The sequence below is a fragment of the Tiliqua scincoides genome, chromosome 6 (genome assembly GCF_035046505.1).
Source record: "Tiliqua scincoides isolate rTilSci1 chromosome 6, rTilSci1.hap2, whole genome shotgun sequence".
Taxonomy (NCBI): domain Eukaryota; kingdom Metazoa; phylum Chordata; class Lepidosauria; order Squamata; family Scincidae; genus Tiliqua; species Tiliqua scincoides.
In genome coordinates, this window is record NC_089826.1 from 77252921 (window position 1) to 77273975 (window position 21055).

Consider the following 21055-nt stretch of genomic DNA (forward strand, 5'->3'; position numbering starts at 1 on the left):
AGCTGGCAAAGTGAAACATTTTTTCTCTTTAAGGGTTGAGGTTATTGCAGGCAGGCCACAGAGAGAATTCAGTTGGTGGAACAAAGACTGCTCCCTCCATTTCATCTCCCCTCATTTAATTATTGTTCTACTTTAATTATGTATAATTGTCTGTTTATAACCTGCCTATCTAGGGGAAATGGCACATTTTCAGTGCTTGTCACGAGCAATTTCAGTACTTTCTGCATTCTCAGCAAAGTGCTTTCTGCTTGATGATGTCACTTCTGGACATGACATCACTTCCAGGTAAAGGACATCACTTCTGGTGGGTCCCAGACAGATTGACATTCTAAAAAGTGGGTCCTGATGCAAAAAAGTTTGAGAAGCACTGAAGAGGCATCTGAAAGGAACTTACGGTTTCTGCTGAATACAGGAAGTGCCTTTTGGAGGTCTCTAAGACACCCCTTCAAGGTGAGGTACCTGGGACAATGTACCCCTCCCCCACCCCTTAGCTACACCACTGGAGGAGAGAATGTACAGCTTGATGACAGCCTATCAGCACCCTGTCAGCACAGAGTGCCGAGTATAGTTGCAGCCTTAATGTTCACAATCATAAAATAAATTAATAAGTTTGTGTTTGTATTACCTTGGTTCAGATTGCTACATCTTCCGCAGAAAATAATTAATATCTTTAGCATTTCATGCATGCTGCATAGCGATGCCCAAAGAACAACTACAACAAATTGATTAAGATAACTTTTAAAACGTCTGTGCCTTCGAAAGGTTCCTTTCAGGTTGGGACGCAAGATAATTAACTTTTTAGCGCAGTTATTTCAAATCTCATTTAGCTTGAAGTCAACTAACAAAGCACAAAAAGATGTCATTTCTTTGTTTTACTTATGTATTGAAGTTGTGTTGAATATGTAGGCACCAGATGGGAAACACGCTTGAGCTGGTGTAAAATGAGTGAAACCACAGAGGGCAACAAAGATGGAAGTATTAACACTTCAGCAAAAAAGGTGTTTTGTGTGTTTATTAGCTGTCTTTATTTGATGGAAGAAGCAGACCTGCACTTGACAGTGTACTAGACTTCTGTCCCAAATTTGTCTTCTGTGTTTGTTATATAAAATGTCAGGGAATGCCATTTTACAGACAGTCTACCTTGTTCCAACAGGAAGATAATATGCTTAGGAAGAGGTACCCATTCTTACTACAGACTGTGGATGAGAATGTACATCCCAGTACAAACTAACTAGTCCTACACAAGACCTACATGTATCCCTTTACACATTCGCAAGTACAAAATACCCACACGCAGGGCCATGAATTTGTTGCATGGTTATCTTTACAGCAACAGCACCACACTTGGTTTGCAGTACCCTCCTGGCCTGAGTGCTGCTCGCTGTTTTTTTCCCCCAATAGTCACAGAAGACTGGTTTCTTCATTGTGGAAAAGTGCAATATTTTTATGATACATTTTGTAGCACGACTGCACCGGATATGTGCCAATATTCTCCTTATCAGTTGGCAGGATGACAATACTCTCCTGGGGTAAAAAGGCTCATCCTTTCAGGTTGGTCATTTATATGGGCCATTTGTACAGGCATCAGTCAGTAGCCACTCCTACTCCCTGTAGCCTCCTTCCTCCTCATTCCTCACACTTTGCCATTGTGGAAGGAGCACTGGCAGTCCTGGGAGGAGGGTTGGGGGGGAAGCCCTGGGTTGGGGGGGGAAGCCCTGGGTGCCATACCTGTAGGGGCGGCACCACAGTCCTGCCACACCGCCACTGTCACCTCTGTCCACCCTCCAGAGCCTTTCCAAGGGCTGGGGAGGCCCTGCGTTGCGTTCACTGGCCCTTCAAAAGCCTTTTGAGGCCTCCAGAGGGCTCTTAAGCAGTACAGGCATGCAGCTTCAGAATTCCCTGTGGTTAAGTGAAACCACTGATATTGGCAAGTGCCTTCCCCCACCCTCTGGCGCCAATGGGAACTCCATTTTCCTCACCTCTGGAGAGTCCTCAGAGCCCAGCACAGGCTGTGGACATCCAGAGCGCTTCCCTGGACCTCCTAATGCCTTATAAAACAATAAAAATATCACTTCTGGTTTCATAGAGAAACTGCAAGTAGCATTTTTTTTTTACTACTGGACTTAGAAGAGCCTCCTAAGGTGAGGGGGCGCACAAGGGGTACTGAGGATCCAAAAAGCAGATAAGTGAAACCTCGGATACGGGATCTGGGGGTCCACATGTATTTCCGATTTTTGTCGGAATATCAGAATTACTGTAACAGCCCTTCAGAGGCTTCAGAAGACTTTTGGGGGGCCCGCAGACACAGTGTGAGGCTCCATAATGGAGATAAGTCTCCTCTCAGGGGCAGCATTTTGCGGTCCTGTGCCACTGGGTGGCACAGGGGCCAGATCCACAACTGGAAAGCATGGGTGGCACATGGGCAGTTTATTTATTGACGGTTTAATTTCAAAACTTGCAAGCATAAATTAAGACCAGAAATTTAATTTGCAAATCACACTATTTTGAAAACATGCAAATAAGGCCATGTAAAACAAGAGCTACTGGTACACAGAAAGGGCCATTCTGCCTTGCCCCACACCTACTTTTGGTTGTTGAATTACATTAACCTGTGAGCTTCTTTCCAGGAGCCTAGAGTTTTTATTTTATACATTAGTGAACTATAAGAATGGCTCTGCGGTATAAAGGGCTACATAGTATAAAGACCACTCCCTGCTCTCTTAGCTGTGATGACAAGATCACCAGTGTTTCATCTATACCGCCCATTATGCTGGCATCTGGTGGGCTGCTGTGAGATACAGGAAACGGGACTAGATGGGCCCTTGACTTGAACCAGCAAGAACCTTGACTTGAACATAAGAACTCTGCTTACGTTCTTATGTTATATACTTGGGAGGATCTTCCTATTAGTTTAAAGTTCAGGTACTTGATCCTTCCCTCCCCCATCCTCCTTTTGGTTCTCTTCTCAACTCCTTTTTATCTGTGACTTAATAATTATGAATAATAATGCTGATGTAATAATAATAAAGGAGGAAAACTCTGCATTCAGAAACCATTGCAACATCATTCTCATTCCTGCTCCTCTTCCTCTTTCTTTTTTCTTTTTTTGCTGGCAGGCTATGCAAAAATAACCCAATTTGCCAAAATGAAAGCAACACGGGTCAGTGCCTCATTCAGGGCTGCAAGTCAGTCACCCTGTGGAGCTCGTCAAATGAAGAATAGCAGCCACACCAGCATGGGCTTAATGGGGCTGAAGCAGAGGATCGTGGGTCATTTGCATCAGCAATATTTTAATTGGCCCGTAGGTACTACAGTGATTGGCAGACTGAAATTGCTGTAGGTAACCTTAATATGCAGTGCTCAATTTCAGAAGACTGATCTCCTAATTCATGAAATATAATGATGTGCATTAATTCTGTAGCGCAGCTGCAAATGTTAAGTCATGGGAGTTTTCACTGCAGATTCTCATGCCTCTGCGTCAGTTCTACAAATTGGACCACTGAGATGTAATTCTTTTTTTCTTCCAGCTATGCAAAATAGGGGAGGAAATTTAAGTAGTTGCAAACCCTGTCGCACGATCGCTCTGTAGGCTTCTTGCGTACTCTTTCAGTCCTTAAAACTTTTTTTAACAGCTTTGAAAATGGTTGGGTACTAACTGTGTTCATGCTACTTTGCACATGCACAATCAAAGATCATGTTAAAAGTAGTGAGATATTTGGGTTTTTAATGCTAGGCACATCTCACATGGCAATGGCGTTTAGGAGCCTTTTAACTCAAGTGATGACCAGGGACATAAATGTTAAATGAGTTCCCCGTTGTATCTGAGGCATCATTAGATCAATATGTACATAAGGCCCAATTTTGAGGGCCACATGGCCTAAGGCTATTTCTGAGTAAACATTTGTTTTGTTTTTAAAATGTATAGACCACCTTCAATTCTAATACGAATCACTGAAGTGGCTTATAGCTTCAGTAAAAACCAAACATCATTATAAACAGAACAGTTCACCATTTGATGACTGCAGCATCAAGTTTTACCTTGAATGTTACTGTCCCAAAAGACTTTGAGGAATTAGAAGTCTGATTCAGGCATTTATCTTCCTGTGGAGGTACATATGAGGGCTTCCTGGGAATAGGTTAATAAGCCATGCAGGTACCGCTGTCCCCCACCACACTCCATATTCAGCAGATCTACAGCAACCGATGCTGAACATTCAGAAGATCTGTCTCTGTGTTCAGTGTTTGGTGCTTCAGACTAATGCTGATCACAGGGAGGCCATGTAGTCGGGGCAGAGCCCTCATGTGTTCACCTCCACAGGGATGCTATATAGTCCATGTATTAAGGGCTATAGCAGTGTGTGTTGTGCAACTTTAGGGCAGAGGTTCCCATACTGGGACATTGCAGCACCCTAGCCAAGGAAGCCCTGTCTCTGCCCCCTTAAGGGGCAGGGGGAAGAGGCAGCAACGCGATCGCTGCATCCGCACTGCTGCTGGGGGTAAAAGGGGTTTTTGTTACTTACCTGAAGCAGCACCAACCTCCTGGGGGGGGGGTCTATGGAGCCTGTGAACCACTCTGTAGGCTCTGCACTCTCCCCACACCTTCAAACAGCTAAAAATAGTTTAAAAAGTCACTGTTTTCAGTGCAAAACTGGAAGTGCATGCTTTTTTACTATTTTTAGCTGTTTGCAAGTGTGGGGAGCCCTGCTGAGTGGTCCAGTGGCTCCCCAGACCCCCCCTCCAAGAGGCCGGTGTTGTCTCAGGTAAGTAACAAAAAACCCCTTTACCCCCCCCCCCCAGCAGCGATGCAATTGCAGCGAATGTGTTGCTGCTTTCTCCCTTCCCCTGCAGGAACTTACAGCAGTTCCCAAACTCCCAGAGAGTTTGAGAACCACTCCTTTAGGCCATCCCAGCATACTCACGGAGTGCTACAGGATATCCCTGGTCATCCCTCTTACCTGTTTGCCCTGGATGCTGCCATTTTGGATCTCATGAGATTTTACAAGATGGCGACACTGGCTCAGGCTGTAATCCTATACACATTTTCCTGGGAGTATGTTCCATTGACTATAATGGGACTTACTTCTGATGCATAGGATTGGGATATCAGGATGAAGAGGCTGGAGGGGTGTCGTGGCTAGGTAAGGTTTGGAACCACTGGGCTCCAGTGTCTCCCCATGCTTGGATTTTTGCTAGGCATGCTCTTTTTCCTGAAACAATATTTAAAAATGCCTAGATTCCTTATTTACACTTGGGACATTAGGAGAGTGAATATTATGTATCTGCCGGCTGAAAAAGTGAAAATTATCTTATGCGCTGTTGGAAGTAATACAAGCCACAACCTTTTCCTTTACATGAAATTCATGAAGGAGGCTAACTGGGTGAAATGGTAATAAAGAAGTCACAATTCAGTTGTTTGTGTAGGTGCTCCACTATTGTTGATGATACTGGAAAAGTAGAATAGGTATTGTTACTAATGTGAGTGAATGCATACTTTTGCTGATGATCTGTTCTCATGCTTGATTTTTCTTCGAAGGACCGCTTCCCATTTGACTGTTTTTGGTACCTTAAAATATAAAGTGTGGCAGACACACATTATAGTATAGCTATATTTATCAAGGAGCAACTGCAGATATCTGTTAAATGTATACTTAGTAGCAAACCTGAATTTGTCTCTGTAATGTGGAAAATGGCTTTTACATTCTCCCATTAAATTCAAATTTATTTTTATTGTGGCACTAAGAGAACTGTCCCTGGTTTCTTTCAGCTTCTCAGGATGACAATAGCAAAACAACGGCTCGGAGACGAGGAAGTTGGGGCACGCCATTTTGCACCACATGAGCGTGAGGATCTTGTCCTGCAACTGGAGAAAGCTCGCGAACAAGTAATTTGAAACAGTGGGCATGGGGCACAAATTGTACATCCTGATCAAACTGTTGTAGACTAATAGCACTTGAATGCTTTGTAAGATAGATAACAGTCGAAAGAACCAAGTCTCCATCTAGTCCAGCATCCTTCTTCCTGCAGTGACCAACCAGGTACCCGCTGGAAGCCACTGATAGACCTGCGTTCTCCATGAATTTGTCTAATCCTCTTTGAAAGCCATCTTTGCTAGTGGCCATCACCACACCCTATGGCAGCAAATCTCATAAATCAATTATGCATTGTGTCGAGACGTACTTTTCCTTGGCTTGAATTTTTTGAATAAGTTTTTCTACCTCATAATACTATAACTCATGGTCATTCCCAAAACCTGATTGGAAGAAGATTTGGAACAGGCAAAAGAAAGTGACTTCAGGCGCAGTCCTAACCAACTTTCCAGCACTGGCATAGCTGTGCAAGTGGAGCATGTTGCAGTTGGGGGGCAGTCATGGGGGCCTCCTCAAGGTAAGGCAGTGTTTGTTCCCTTACTTCAAAGTTGCATTACCCTTATGTTGGTGCTGGAAAGTGGTTAGGATTGCACCTTCTTCACATAAGTGTGTCATTAACTTATTAAATACATTTTGACACAAAATGTGACACAAGATGTGAGACAGGCTATCAGTGGCTAATGTTTGTTACCTTTAGGTTCAGGGACAGCATACTGGGGAGCAGGGAGAGCTGTGACTGTCATTTTCTGCTTGTAGACTTCCGAGAGCCATCCTGAAATAGGTACAGGCAGTGAAAGTGTTCTCCACTCTTCACCTGCACACCCCTTTAGCTCCTGTTTGGATTCCCCTGCCCCCATTACACTTTTGTTGTAATTGGAGAAGTTCCAGGTTTAATGAGGTGGCTCTGCCATTGCTGTGTTGAGCTTGGCCTAGTAGCCTAGTGTGTGTGTGTGGGGGGGGGGATCAGCAGTTACTGCAGGTGTCACAACATGCTGTGTAAGCAGCCCCTCCCTCTCACCATCAGAAACATTCCAGGCAGCAAACACTTTTCGGTTCCAAGCCACTAGCTATTCTACTGGCTTGGACCCAAGTTGCACTGAAATCTGTGGACCGTGCCTGGGCTAAACTCTGAGGACAACCTTCAAAGTCCAGTATTTTGGCACTGGAAATCTTGTTTTACTGGTGTTTGCAGCAGAGAAGTGTCATTCAGTTCTTAGTTTCTGAAAATAAGCAAAAGCAGAAGTTATTTTGTTTGTAGACCAGTGTTTCTCAATGTTTGTCCTCCACTGTACCGCTTCATATGGTCCACCTATTGGAAGTACCACCAGAAGTAATTGGCAATGACATCACCAGGATTGGGAAGCCAGATGTGACGTGACAAATACCATAAAAGTCTCAGGGGGGACAGAAGGGCTTTTTTGATCATGGAAAAGCATGCTTTGGAGCTCTGCCTGCTGAGCTAAGCCTTCTACTGCTGTTGGTTGTGTCACATTCCTGGGCTTGCTTCTGGATGGCAGGTATCCAGGGGTCCCCGAATACCACTGGCCACCGCCTCAAGTACAAGTGGTGGTACCCGTATCATTGGTTAAGAAACACTGATGTAGACTAATCTAGTCTTCAGTAGAGTGCGGTAACAGATTTGAATTTGTCTTCTCAGATTGATACCCTGCAGCATGATCTTCAGGCCACGCTAGATGAGCTGCAAGATGTAAAAGAGGAGCGCTCTTTTTACCAAGACAAATCAGAAAGATTAAACCAGGAGCTTAACCACGTTCTCGGAGGACATGTAAATCGCATCATTGATATTGATGCTCTGTGTATGGAAAACAGGTGAGTTTGTTAAGAAATTCTCCTGAAAATGAGTGGCAAAGCATGTCATGTCAGGAATGAAGCCACCATTAAGATTTGTGGTTCTAAATTTGTCGTTCTTAATTGGGTCTCCTCCCGGGGAGAAAGGTGGGATAGAAATATGACAAATAAATAATTGAAAGATAATAATAGATTACTCTAGGACAGTGGATCTCAAACTTTTTAGAGGCCCTGGAAGCTGCTTTCAGATTTATAAATGCTATGGCTATAATGGTGATCATGCAGCAGTGCCCCCCCACACCAAGTAGCCATTTGTTTAATCCTTGATGCACATAGCCTAATCTGCCCTGTTTGTTTCACGAACCACCAAAATTTGGGTCTTGATCTACTGGTGGGTCCTGGACCCAAAGTTTGAGAACCAAAATGGATCTTACAGGCTTTCCCCAGAGGACGATTATAGTTTTATGATGCTAACTATTTTTTGCGAGGTATCTCTAGCTCCTTCAGGGCTCAATCCTATCCAGCTTTCCAGCACAGATGCAGCCACAATGCAGGTAAGAGATACCTGAGGTAAGAGAACAAACATTGCTTTGAGGAGGCCTCTGTAAGTGCTCCTCACAACTGCATCAGTGCTGGAAAGTTGGGTAGAATTGGGCCCTTAGAAAACTACGGTTTCCGAGATTCCTTGGTTGGGAACTGGCCTTCTTAAACATGTTTGAGCCTAGTTTAAATGCTTGGTTAAAATGTGCCCTGAGTTAAATGGTTTTCTGCTTTGTTTTTTAATTTCAGTGCTTCTAGTCATTGTTCTGCTGTGGCTCGTGTCAGTGTAGGCTGTTTTGAAAGAAGTGACAGTAGAGGAAGCATGAATGACCATCCAACTGAAAAAATCTACAGTCAGGAAAAATGCAAAACATTATTTCTATATCCATGCTCTCGTCCCCCTCCACCCACCCACCCATAGCCTAGAAGAATCATTTTGTCATGAGAGCAGAATGCATACTAATCCTGTGCATGTGGTTATGCCATCTGGAATATGGTTTTATGGTTAAGAATGCAGGGTATTTTGAATGTCAGTGTGGAAGCATGAGGTCCTCTTCTGCCATTTCTGATTCACAGGCAAGATTATAAAAGCTTCTGTCACTGCACTGAGACAGTGTACAACATCTTATCACTTACGACAGTGATTCTCAAATTTTTTTGTACTGGAACCCACTTTTTAGAAAGACAGTCTATCAGGACCCACTGGAAGTGATGTCATTAATCTGATTGTGATGTCATAGCTGGAATTGACATCATCAAGCAGGAAAACTTTTAACACCCCCTATACAACAAAATCTAAATAAGTAAACAAATTATAAGTTTGCAATAAGTATAAATTTCTAAATAAGTAAACAAATTATGCAATAAGTATAAATTTTAATTTATGACCTAGGAGGAGCTGAAGACGAAACATCTGTCACTATGGACTGGTCTCTTCTACCAGCTAGTCACATTAACCCATTGTTGCCTGGCCCACAGATGTACACATTTGGTCCCTGTTGCATATATGCAACGTTGGGCAGAATTGGCTTAAAAATAAACACTGCATCCGTGTGCATGCACACACACATCTCTATTTTGGTCTTAAGCTTAAAAAGTAGTGAAAGTCTATTTCTGAGAACTTGTATAAGTTTTCAGCTTTGTTTCACCTCCTATTCTCAAATGCACATGCTCAACATTATGTTTTATGTCAGGAGAATAATTCACTCATCTGAGAATTTGCAATGTATTTTTCTCAGATAAAACACAATGGGGGGTGAGCAGAAGGTGTAGCTGAAAACAGAGAACACCAGAATTTTAACTTAAGTGGTGAACTCTCCCTCATTGGAGATCTTCAGGAAGGGTCTTAACACATACTGGATATGCTCTAGGTTAGCAATTTCCACACAGTGATCTGCAGGTGTGCCACAAGAGTTTAGGGCAGAGTAATTTATTAGGGGGCCATTGGGGATGTGAGCCCCCTCCCAGCAGTGCGGTATGCCTTGTCAATTGTCAAAAACTGATTGTGTGCCCTGAAAATTTTAGTGCCTTGTCAGTGTGCCATGAAAAAGACTGAAAATTGCTGCTCTGGGAGGATTTCCTGCTAACATAAGAACAGCCCCACTGGATCAGGCCATAGGCCCATCTAGTCCAGCTTCCTGTGTCTCACAGCGGCCCACCAAATGCCCCAGGCTGCACACCAGATAACCTGCATCCTGGTGCCCTCCCTTGCATCTGGCATTCTGACATAGCCCATTTCTAAAATTAGGAGCTACAGGCAGATGGTTGAACTAGATGGCCTTGTAGAACACTTCCAACTCTATGATTATATGGAACAGGAAGATTTTTACTCTTTCATAAAAGCAGCCAAAAAAGGGACTTGACAGATATCCCCAGGGCAGGAGTTCCTATTAGGAGCTGTTCTCAAACTTCAGTGGTATCATGAGCTTGACAGGGTATGAATCCTTGAGTCTATCATTATGAACCCCTCCATTCCAGACTTCAGATACATCCCTCCATGCTTTTCTTTCTATTGGAACACTTTAAAAACCTTTCAAAATGCTTTCATGAATAATAATAAAACTATATGAAGTTTTATAGTTAATAAAGTTACACAGTACAATGTAGAATAATAAAACTATATGAGAAAAATATATTAAAATTTCTTCTCTTACTTTTCAGGTACCTGCATGAGCGATTAAAGCAAATTCAGGAAGAGGTCAACCTTCTCAAATCAAATATTGTCAAGTATAAGGTAAATTTTGTTTTGTTGTGTAGCATGTTGTACTGACATGTGTAGTATGTTAGTCTGACATGGGCTTCCCACTTTGCTATGCGTTCAAGGAGTTAAATTGAAGCTATTTTAATTCATTCATTGTAATAGCGAGACACTCCTGCATCTTCTCCACAGTCATAAAGATCAATTGGATAATTTTAGTACCCGTGTACTAAATTTTAGTGCCATTTTTTTTAACCTAAAGGTTTTTGGTAATTTTAAAATATAATTCATTCTTGGATTAGAAGCATTAATTTACTTATTTTGATTAAATTGCATATAATTTGCTTGTTAGAAAAGATGGATTTCAACTGGCATTGTCCTCAGAATGAACTCAGTGCTGAGGGAGTTCATAGAATATGAGTTAGAAGGGACCCACAATGTCATCCAGTCCAACAGCCTGCCTGCAGCAGGAAAAATTATTGTAAACAATTCCTATACATCTCTTCATTCACTCAGTTCTTTTGAGATAGATAATTTTTTTGTAAATAGTAAATGTAAAGAAATGTAAATAGTAACATTTACTCAAGAGCAACTCTTAATATTAATTATGGATTTTGAAACTATCGCCTGTATCGCAGGATATATATAGTGCAGTATTTATTTTAAGTTCATAGCCAAGTTTTAAAAAATAGGCCATCGTGCACTGGGTAGTGTTGCCTAAACTCCATAGGAGCTGTGCAAATGTGATTCTGTGGACACTGAAACAATTGGTGGCCTGTATTCACCTTTTGTAATGCTCTCTCAAGTGATGAGGATAATTTTTTTTTCACTGTCTTGTTTTGTTGGGTTTCTGAGTGTGTGTGAATCTGTGACCAAAAACTCTGGTTTGCTCAGAGAAAAAGTTATATATAATCCACTTAACAAGCAGTTACCTGTATTCTTTTATAAGTCACAAATGATGGCATGTGCTCACTCAAAGAGCTTTTACGCATATAAACTCTTGAAGGGCAAACTAGGGGACTGAAAGCTGAGTTCCTAATTTCTCCATCTAATAAAGAATTTTATCAATAGTTTATTCTAAAAAGCAATTTAAAAAAAAAAGATTCACTGTTTCTTGTTTGGTTTTTTGTTTGTCTGTTTAGAATGCACTAGAGAGAAGGAAAAATTCCAAGACTCACAGTAAATCAAATAGCAGTGCACTTACTGGAGTCCTTTCTGCAAAGCAAGGTACTGCACAGATCTGTCTCTTCACTTTTCCTTTCTGAAGCTGAGAATTGCTAGGCTTACACTAGCAATTGCTGAATTACACTAAGGCCCAAATCCTAACCAACTTTCCCGCGCTGGCATAGCAGTGCCAATGGGGTGTGTGCTGCATCCTGCAGTTGGGTGGCACTCATGGAGGCCTCTTCAGAGTAAGGGAGTGTTTGTTTCCTTACCTCAGAGCTGCATTGCCCTTATGTCGGTGCTGGAAAGTAGGGTAGGATTGCGCCCTAAGAATTTTTACATACTGCAAACTAAAACAAGAGAAGCTATTGGTCAGGGCTGCTTAGGCAGGGAGACATAAGACAACTACAGCACAGGAAAAGAAATTAATGCAGTGTGTTCTGAAGTTTCCCAGCCTGCAAGGCCCTCCTGTGCACTGCAAACTGCACCTGCAGCTCCTAGCCAGCAACAAAACCACAACTTGATGCTACAAACAACAGTAAGAGGTTTGGGGAATGGACTTTTCCAAGCATGTGGAAACTGCGCACAGGAGCCCAGACCACTGAGCCTAGCTCTGCTTGTAGTGTTGCATTGTGGTCTCACTGCTGGCCGGCGGGTGTCCTGCAACACCCCTGGGAGCACAACTCACAGATGAGGAACTTCTGGACTAATAAGAAGTCAAGTCAAAGCCGAAGGGAACAATCCACTAGCTTTTAAACTAGGTAATGAAGAGGTAACTTGCATGGAACATATATTCGCCCAATGTTACTGTACAGGTCTAATTCTCATGCCATCACTCTTCCTACACAGCTTGTCAACATGGTGCATAATCATGCTTTCTGGTCTAATTGTATGAGCAAAAGATGCATGTTTTACCTAAAACAGTGCAGGAACTTCCCTAGAGGTACAGTCAACTGTGTTACTCTTAAAAATGTGTAAAGGAGGCTAAAGTCTCTCTTTGCTAGGATTGTAAAAGCATCTCCGTTTTGCAAACCTTTTCTTCCTACTTTGGTGGAAGAAGACTGTTCTACATATGGTGAAACAAGAACTGCATATGGTGAAAACAATAGTAAACCGCAGAGCTGCCAATTTTTTTTACGTGATTACATGCTATGGGTTGCATCCTAAGAACCACATGTGGAAGACATTGCGCAACAATGAAGCACTGACAATTTGATGTGTGACATCTTGCCCAAGGTGTTGCTCATGCACACAGCCAAGTCAGGATTCCATTCAGTGGGCAAGACCCTGATTTCTGCCTGCACTCCTCTTGAATGTGACCTTGTTGTTTTGATTGTGGTGGGTTATGGCAGTGTCAGATTTTTTCAAATGTCAGCTGGTTTGTCATTTCCAGGGTCCTGTACCTATGAACCAAACTTTGCTTGCTTGGTTTTTTTGTGTCTTTGTTTCAAATGTTTCCAGTCCAAGAGCTTTTATCAGACGATCACGGATGCAGCCTTCCAGCGACCCCACAGTCTATCTCTGATCTGAAATCTTTGGCCACTGCTTTACTGGAGACAATCCATGAAAAAAACATGGTCATTCAGCATCAAAGGCAAACCAACAAGTAGGTGCTGACTAGCGATTAAACAAAATACTTAGCTCCAAGTCCATTCTATATTTCATTTTAAAAGTAGGGAATATGAGCAAGTCTTGATCATCTCAACTTCATCTCTGAAATTTTGATGTCATTTCTGACTTAACAGGGAAAACATATGAATATTCTATCAGAATCAATTTATACTATGCATTTATATACAGATAAGTGTTATATGAATAATTATGGTCATGGATGTGACAATCAAAACGACCCTCCCTTATGGGCCGTGTAATCTGTTTATTGCCCTTAGGGTAATCAAATGGCCATAAACCCATATAGCCATCTGACACCCCTCAGGTCTTTCCAATTCCAGTTACCAATTGCTCTTTAACCATAGAGCTTCCAATCCTGGTAGCCAGGCCAAATTTGGGGAACCCTCCCCTGAACCCTGCTCCAGCCTGAGCCCCCTTGGACTCGGCTTGAACCTCAGAGCAAGCTCCTAGTACTGGGTCTCCCAGTCACACCGGATTTTTAACTCCCACAACCAGTCCCCTTTGCTTCACCAGTCCCAATAATCCAGACAGTTGTAATAGATAGGATTTATTGAATATAGATTTAAAGAATAGTTATACAGACAGCACTGCATCAGTCAAAGGTTTTAGAATTTAGGATAGAGCATACCAATACAATACAACACTCAGCACTAATAAAACAATAAAGAGATAACTCCTAACTCTAACTATCACTCACCAAAGGCTTAGATTTCCAAAGTCCAGTCTAACCCATCTTGCTGCAGTCAAGTTGGGTCCCTCTTGCCAGAATGGTCAAAGCTCAGGCCCCCTTAGCCAGAGGCAAAGCTAGAACAAAAAAAAAGCTTTCCCCTCACCTTTATAGGTCTCCTGACCCATCCACCAATCTGAACTCGGTTCCAGCCGAACATTCTAAGGGTAGACGTGCCACAGGCCTTCTTACTCATGGTGGAATCCCCCCTCCCAACCTTCACAGCTGTACCCTGTTGTTAATCAGTTGGCCTTGGAGCCCACTTGGTAGTTTGGTACGGTATCTGAGGGCCCTGTAAAGCGGCCTCCTCCACAGTTCTCTCAGGCCTGGTATGCACTAATTAGAAGTTGGTTACAGCTGGGGCCTTGTATTCAGGCCTAACAACATGGCTACAAGCAGAAACTTTCCTTGTTCAGATGTTACCTGGTCATCGATATTCACTTTTCTGTCACAATGGAATATGTCAACCTTTTTTCTTAAAACTATATGTGGAATATCTCGTATTCCTGTCATGTGTAATCCCTCTGCCCATTCCCTTTTTAAAAACAACAACAAAACTCTGATAAATTATTTTAACTTTGTTTCAGAATTCTAGGGAATCGTGTAGCAGAGTTGGAGAAAAAGTTGAGAACTTTAGAAGTCTCTGGCTTGTGGAGTCTTCCAGGTTAGTAAAAATCCAAGTTGTTCCTGGTTGTTGATTTTTTGGTAAGTTTTAAATGCACCTCATGTGAGAAACTTGAAATTTACATTAGAAATGTATCCTATGAATTATTTATTGTAAACGCTTTTTGTCTACAAGAAAAGCTGTATGAAAATCTTCTCAGTAAATAATATTTTTTGATGTTTTCTTATAAGTAGCCGTTCGTTAGACATTTCTAAAATCGAATCCCTTTCAAGCTGCTTTAGAACATATAACTCAAGCCACAAGTCACTTTTGAAAGTCTGAGCTCCATAATAAGCCATGTATTAGAGCTGGTGTACATTCTGAAGAATGAGATGGTAAAGTTGTTGAGAGGGGATTATACTGCTTGAGGAGGCCAGTGGGAGATTGCATGGGTGAATGTTCCGCAGGTTTGATTTGGTTTTTAAGAAATGCTATGTGTCAAAGAGAAGGCTAGGCTACAATCCTTGTCCCTTTCATACTAGTGTTTGAGGGATAGCGCTATGTTTTGATACAAAAACATTCCAACCCTCTATACATGTTCAGAAGTGGTATTTTTTCAGGTTGGCAATATCATATGATTTATGATAGGATTTATTTATTTTTTAACATGTAGATAGACCTTAAGTTGTGGTATAGTGAAACATGGGGGATGAAAAATGGAAATAATACACTATCTGTTTTAAAACATGATTTTTAACTCCTGAGAACCACGAGCAAAGTTTCATTTCATAAAATGTGTATTTCTCCCTGTGCTGGATTATGACTTAACATACTCCTGAAATTGAAAACGCATAAAAGTGTTATGAAAAAGTCAGCACACATAGGCTCACCTGCTAAATAAATCCTGTATTTGATCAGATGCTACAAGAGGCTCTAGAATTCACAAAATTCTTCTCAGAAACAGATGCAGTATTTAGTGATCGCCTGTTACATTTTCACCTACATTCAAGTGTGAATGGGATTACTGTAGTTATTTCTTTTTACAGATAGACTTATGTGTTTTGATTTTCTTGTTACATTGATATGCATCTTTATATTCAGAGCAGTAAATCCTAGTCTTATTCCTCTACCCAATTCAAAATTTCCAGTAGGCTTCTTATCTTTGTTAGGTTGCCAAACCGTCTCTCCCTCTTCTGTCATTCTGGTTGTAAACTTGTAACTGTACCCTGACAGTTCAGGAACCCTTGGAATCTATTTCCTCTTTTGCACCTCTTGAAATGGCAGTACAGGAGCGCCCCCTTGTCTGCGGGAATTCTGTTCCAGAACCTCTGTGGTTATGTGAAACCACTGATACAGGCAAACACCTCTCCTACCCTCTGGAACTCTGCTTTCCTTGCCTCCGAAGGATCCTCTGAGCCCAGCAGTAAAAAAAACCCACTACATCCAGTTTCATGGAGACTCTCCAGGGCTTTCCCAGATCTCCTAATGCCTTATAACACATTAAAAACGCCACTTCCACCTTTACTGTGAAATTCACGTTATTTTTTACTGTTGGGCTCAGTCTGAGCACAGCAGAGGCCACAGTCATCCATCTGTGGCCTTTGCTGGGCTCAGAGGGCCTGCTGGAGGTGAGGGGAGCATAGCTGTCCTCTCCTCCAGAGGGGATGCACACAGGGGGACCCCCCACAGACCCAATCCACATATAAGTGAATCCATGCATACAGGATCTGCAGATATGGGGCCTCCCTTGTAGTCTCCTACTTTGTAGAGATTCTTGTAACTTCAGGGTCTCTCACCATTTTGCAGATGCCCTGATGTACAGGACTTTCCAGTGCACACTGGTTTATAACTTCCTCTCTTCATCCCAAACTCATGAAGATGTTTCCCTCTCTTTGCCAAGGCTCAGTTCACAAGAATAAAAGTAAAAAGAGTAAAGCTGCAATCCTGTGCACACTTACCTGGTAATAAGTCCCGTGGAACTCAGTGGGACTGACTGAGTGAACATGCATAGATTTGTTACTTAGGAGCTGTTCAGTTTTAAATGTATGTGTGTGTTTTTTAATTATTCTCTCAAAAATGCCCCTGATTTATCCTCCGAGAAGTGCCAGCGTTTATCATGTGACAGTATCTCAGAATTGTCCTTTCCTGGGCTTCCATGGGAAAAAAATAGTTAGGGCTTTGCAATGTGGAATTACAGTGCAGTCTTTAGCATCTGGGCTTATATTTGTAAAAAGGTTTCTGGTCCTTTTGGATGCAATGATGAATGTAATGTCTGTTGAACGTTTAGCATCTAGAGAAGAGTCCGGGTATGATTTGCTACAGTCAGAGGTAAGGGTTCAGAACTTGCATAGTTTTTTACCATGATTATCAGAAGCAGAATAAGTTATGAAAGATGAGCAAAAATATCCGTTTGCTTAGTCAATAAAGACAGCGGAATTTGTTTATTTCTTGGCGCAGGATTGTGATAAGCTTTGCTTGATAGTATACACAGCCCCTGGCATAGTTGTCCTTTTGTGGAGGGTATCAGTACCATGAGAAGGGGTGGATTGAGCTATGCTCAGATGCATTCTCATGAAGAAAAACAGTAAAGCAGTGTGGTTATTTATAGGGTTGTGCTGAACGTTGGTTTGTTTTGATTTTCAGTACAAAAGCAGAGTTGGCAGGGCTCAGCAGTTCTCCTGAAAAAAGCCCATGAATGATTCACCTTTTTTGAAACTATGCATAGTCATTTTTTACCCTTGACTGGTGCTTTACTGCCAATTTTTTAAGTTTCTTTTTCTTTTCTAGAATGACCTCAGCAGATCAGGGATCCCATAGTGAGCTACTCAAAATGTAGTCTGCGGACCAGTTGCCGATCCACGAGTCTCTGGCTGCCAGTCTGCAACACATCTCCTGGGCTTCCTTCTTTCAGCTTCTTAGAATCTTCCATGGCTTTCTGTGGGACACATAGACTCACTCCAAGCTTTGTAAGAGGCTTTGAGAAGCTGAAAAGGAAGTGGGAAAGACTAGGTAAGCCAATGTGATGTGTTCCTACCTAGTGGTTGGCAACCTTCAGTCTCAAAAGACTATGGTATAAGCCTACAGCACCCGGTATTCCCAGGCAGTCTCCCATCCAAGACCTAACCAGGCCTGACCCTGCTTAGCTTCCAAGATCAGACGAGATCGGGCATCTGTCTGTGTATAGTGCCAGCCCACAGCACATCGGGGGAGGGGGGATTGCTGGTGTACAACAACAGACACTCTAAGAAACGCTATCATGCTGCTATTTAGCTAAGTAGTTTTGAATGCTTGCTAGTGTCATTCAGGGCAGAGAAAGTCAATTTAGAGTGCAATCCTAAACAACTTTCCAGCACTGACATAGCTGTGCCAGTGTGGCGTGCACTACATCCTGCAGTGGAGAGGCGGTCAAGAGTGCCTCTTCAAGGTAAGGGCATGTTTCATACCTTAACTTAGGGCTGCATTGCAGCTGGGTCAGTGCTGGAAAGTTGGTTAGGATTGTGCCCTTAGTTTTGAGGGCAATGCTTTTTGGACTGATACACTGTATCGCATGGCCTTTTCCACCAACGAAAGCCAATAGTGGTTCTGAAACTTCTCCTCAGACATTGGGAATCATGTAAGCCTTGGTGGGGGTGGCAGCAGCGCAATCCCCAGGATCGCGCCACTGCTGGGGACAGAAGCGTTTTTTAAAATGTTCCCAAGCCACTGCTGGCCTCTGGGGGGATGGAGGAAGCCCCTGAGGCCCCAAGCCTCAGAATGACTAAAGATAACGGCTGGAACCCACTGCCAAAACCCTTTTCAAACCTGGTCTGCCCACTCCTGCCCCCATTTCCTCCATGTTCCACACTCTCCCCACACCTATGCTGGACTTACCTGGTCTAGCAGGCATCCCAACAGCCACTGCCATATGCAAGAAGACTCCAGCCTTCCTGCTGGTGCACTAGCTGCTATTGCAGTTTATGGCACTTTTGTGACAGCATGCACCCATGAAACGCATGTTCCACTGGTTCAGGCCCTGGATAGAACTGGGCTATTAGTTACATAGACTTTCCAGATAAATGAAATATGTACAAAGTACATATGACCAAGACATTATTTTGTACACAGCAAAGTTTAAGTAATGTTGTGTGTGTGAAACTGTGGCCTTAGGCATCTGTTCTGTACCCTTCTCAGTTGCCACCACTTAGAATCAAATCACACTATCAAAGCAGACATAGCAAGAGTATTTTATTGGTGTCCCATTTCAGAGTACAGGTGGAAAATGTGGTGATTCAGTGGCCTCCCCATGCTTCAAAAAACAAAACCTTTCCCATTTGTATTAAAGCTGTTATGTCAGGAAACGGGAGTTCTAGCCTGGGCTTCTCCACAGATTGTGATGGGCCTCTGTGCACAAATAGTTATGTATGTTTGGTTTTGATAAGGAGGAACATTCAAACCTGTGATCTCTGCAGACTGACAATGTCAGCTCTGCAAAAGTTGCACCACTTGGCTCTTCTGAGAATATGTTCCCTTCTTGGAGCTGTTACTTCTCTTGCCATATCAAAGAAAGGCATTCCCTCCTTGCAGCTGCTGTACTCTAACCATGCTTTTCAACCACTTCACATAGAACTGCCCACTGTCATTTGTGTCCTCCCAGAAAACTTATCTTTATACACTACACCTTCATAGTTATAGATCTGAACCCACACTCCCTTAATATGAAGCTGACACTTAGCCCATAGGGCAGGAGTGGCCTAACTTGCTTAATGAAAAAGCCACTTATGATAAACTTCATATGTATGATAGCTGCAATATTTAAAAAGCATTTAAATTCTTAAATGTATTTATTTGCTAGAAGCATTAAAGTTATATTTTAATCCACTTGACTCTCAGTTTATACCTCTCGGTTTATAATAAGGTTTGAAGAATCATATAAAAATATGAATTGTGATTCAAAAAGGAGCTCAGCTAACATGTTTTCGCATGCCACACATTATATGTCAAAGAGATGCATGTGGCTCGCAGGCCACAGTTTGGCCACACCTGCTGTAGAGGCTTGGTGCAGCTGAAGCTCTAGTGGTCGTGCTTCAATGCCTTTCTTCTTGTTGCCCTGGCAAGACTGACAGTCTGAGCTCTGTGCTGTGTGGACACCATCTAGGATGCAGTGCCCAAGTATTCAGCCTGCTAAATTCAAGGGCAAATTGCTATCCACCAGACCCTATAAACCCTAGTCCCAGAACTTGCTTTTCAATCGAAACAACTTGAATTTTTTTTTTTTTTGCAAGAACATCGTCAAACTTCCTGCCACCTATCCTTGATTGCTGCTCTGGACTTGACCCCTGCCTGGTTTTGACTTACATACCTGTCCTCTGGCCCTTCTGATCCTTGATTCAAAATGTGACCCCTCTGTGTCTTTTGCCTATGCATCTTCCTCTTGATTGCTGATTTGGTATTTTGCCTGCTTCACACCTGCTTGGGTTGCAGCCAGCTTCCCCTGCATCTCAGAATCTAAGCCTGTCTGAAGCTTGACCCTTCCCAAGGGCTGTCAAAACAATTTGATGCCTTAACCATGGTTAAAATTTCAGGCGTATAGTGAAGCTAGGTTTCAGCTTGCCTAGCTAAGCCCTGGCCCCAGTGAGGATCTGGGGGGAGGGGCACTAGTTGTTACCCTGCAAGCAGAGGCATGAAAGATGTCTTAACAATGTCTTCCTTGGTTCAAACATAATATTTAATTACAGAAAATGCTTGTCATGATTTGCAAATCCATGTCAAGCCATAGTTTCATATCCCTCTTTGTGGCCAATTCATAACCTGGATCAATCACATGTTGCTGGTCACATTTTTAATTTCTTCTTTTCTGAGCTATTCATAATTGGCTAAATAGAGAGTTTTGGCCTCTTAAAACAGAACAATGGTGTATGACAGGCAATGATATCACAGAATATCTTGCTGTATTATTTCTCTGTTTAGACATCAAATTAATATTTATATAATGACTGTTTTCTTTCCTTCCTTTTTTTTTCCTTCTTGCTGCCTGAAGGCCTGAGCTACAATGTCTCAGTGGGATTCGGGAGTAGGTTCTGCTTGACATACATATTTTTAGTAACTAATCTTAGCGGTGCATTAATATTGTCACTGCATGCAAATAAATGGAAATGTTATCTGAATGTTTTTTTATATCTGTCAGATTAAGATGTTCAACTGAGTAAGTTAGATAACCACAAGAGAAATGGAGATCACCGTGCAAAATTATTTTTAATTGGGGGAAATGGTAATAAGGAAGGATGTGAAATAGTTATGAATTTATTAATTGCGGGTTGTACAGAATGATGTAGTTTTGAAAATAAGATAGGTAGCAAGTCAACATCCCCCATCCAGCCCCATAATTCAGTAGTTGTTAGTGGGGATTGCATCCAGGTAGTTACCAGAACTTTGCTATTTCGTTTGTCATTCAAAATCAGATATTGTAGAACATGCATTCATAGCAATTGATGATGAGTAAGATATTGTGGACGTATGCATCCCAAAAATATATCTAC

At 42.3% G+C, this 21055-nt stretch overlaps 1 protein-coding gene across 1 annotated transcript in view; it reads left to right on the top strand.

Moving 5' to 3' along the window:
- The window catches only part of CCDC149 (coiled-coil domain containing 149), a 64060-nt gene that overhangs the window by 32377 nt on the left and 10628 nt on the right, over nt 1–21055 (top strand). The window contains exons 5-10 of the mRNA XM_066632267.1: nt 5765–5881; nt 7525–7697; nt 10377–10449; nt 11556–11640; nt 13039–13183; nt 14524–14600. Of these exons, the coding sequence (XP_066488364.1) occupies nt 5765–5881; nt 7525–7697; nt 10377–10449; nt 11556–11640; nt 13039–13183; nt 14524–14600 (670 nt within the window). The remainder of the gene's footprint in view (nt 1–5764; nt 5882–7524; nt 7698–10376; nt 10450–11555; nt 11641–13038; nt 13184–14523; nt 14601–21055) is intronic.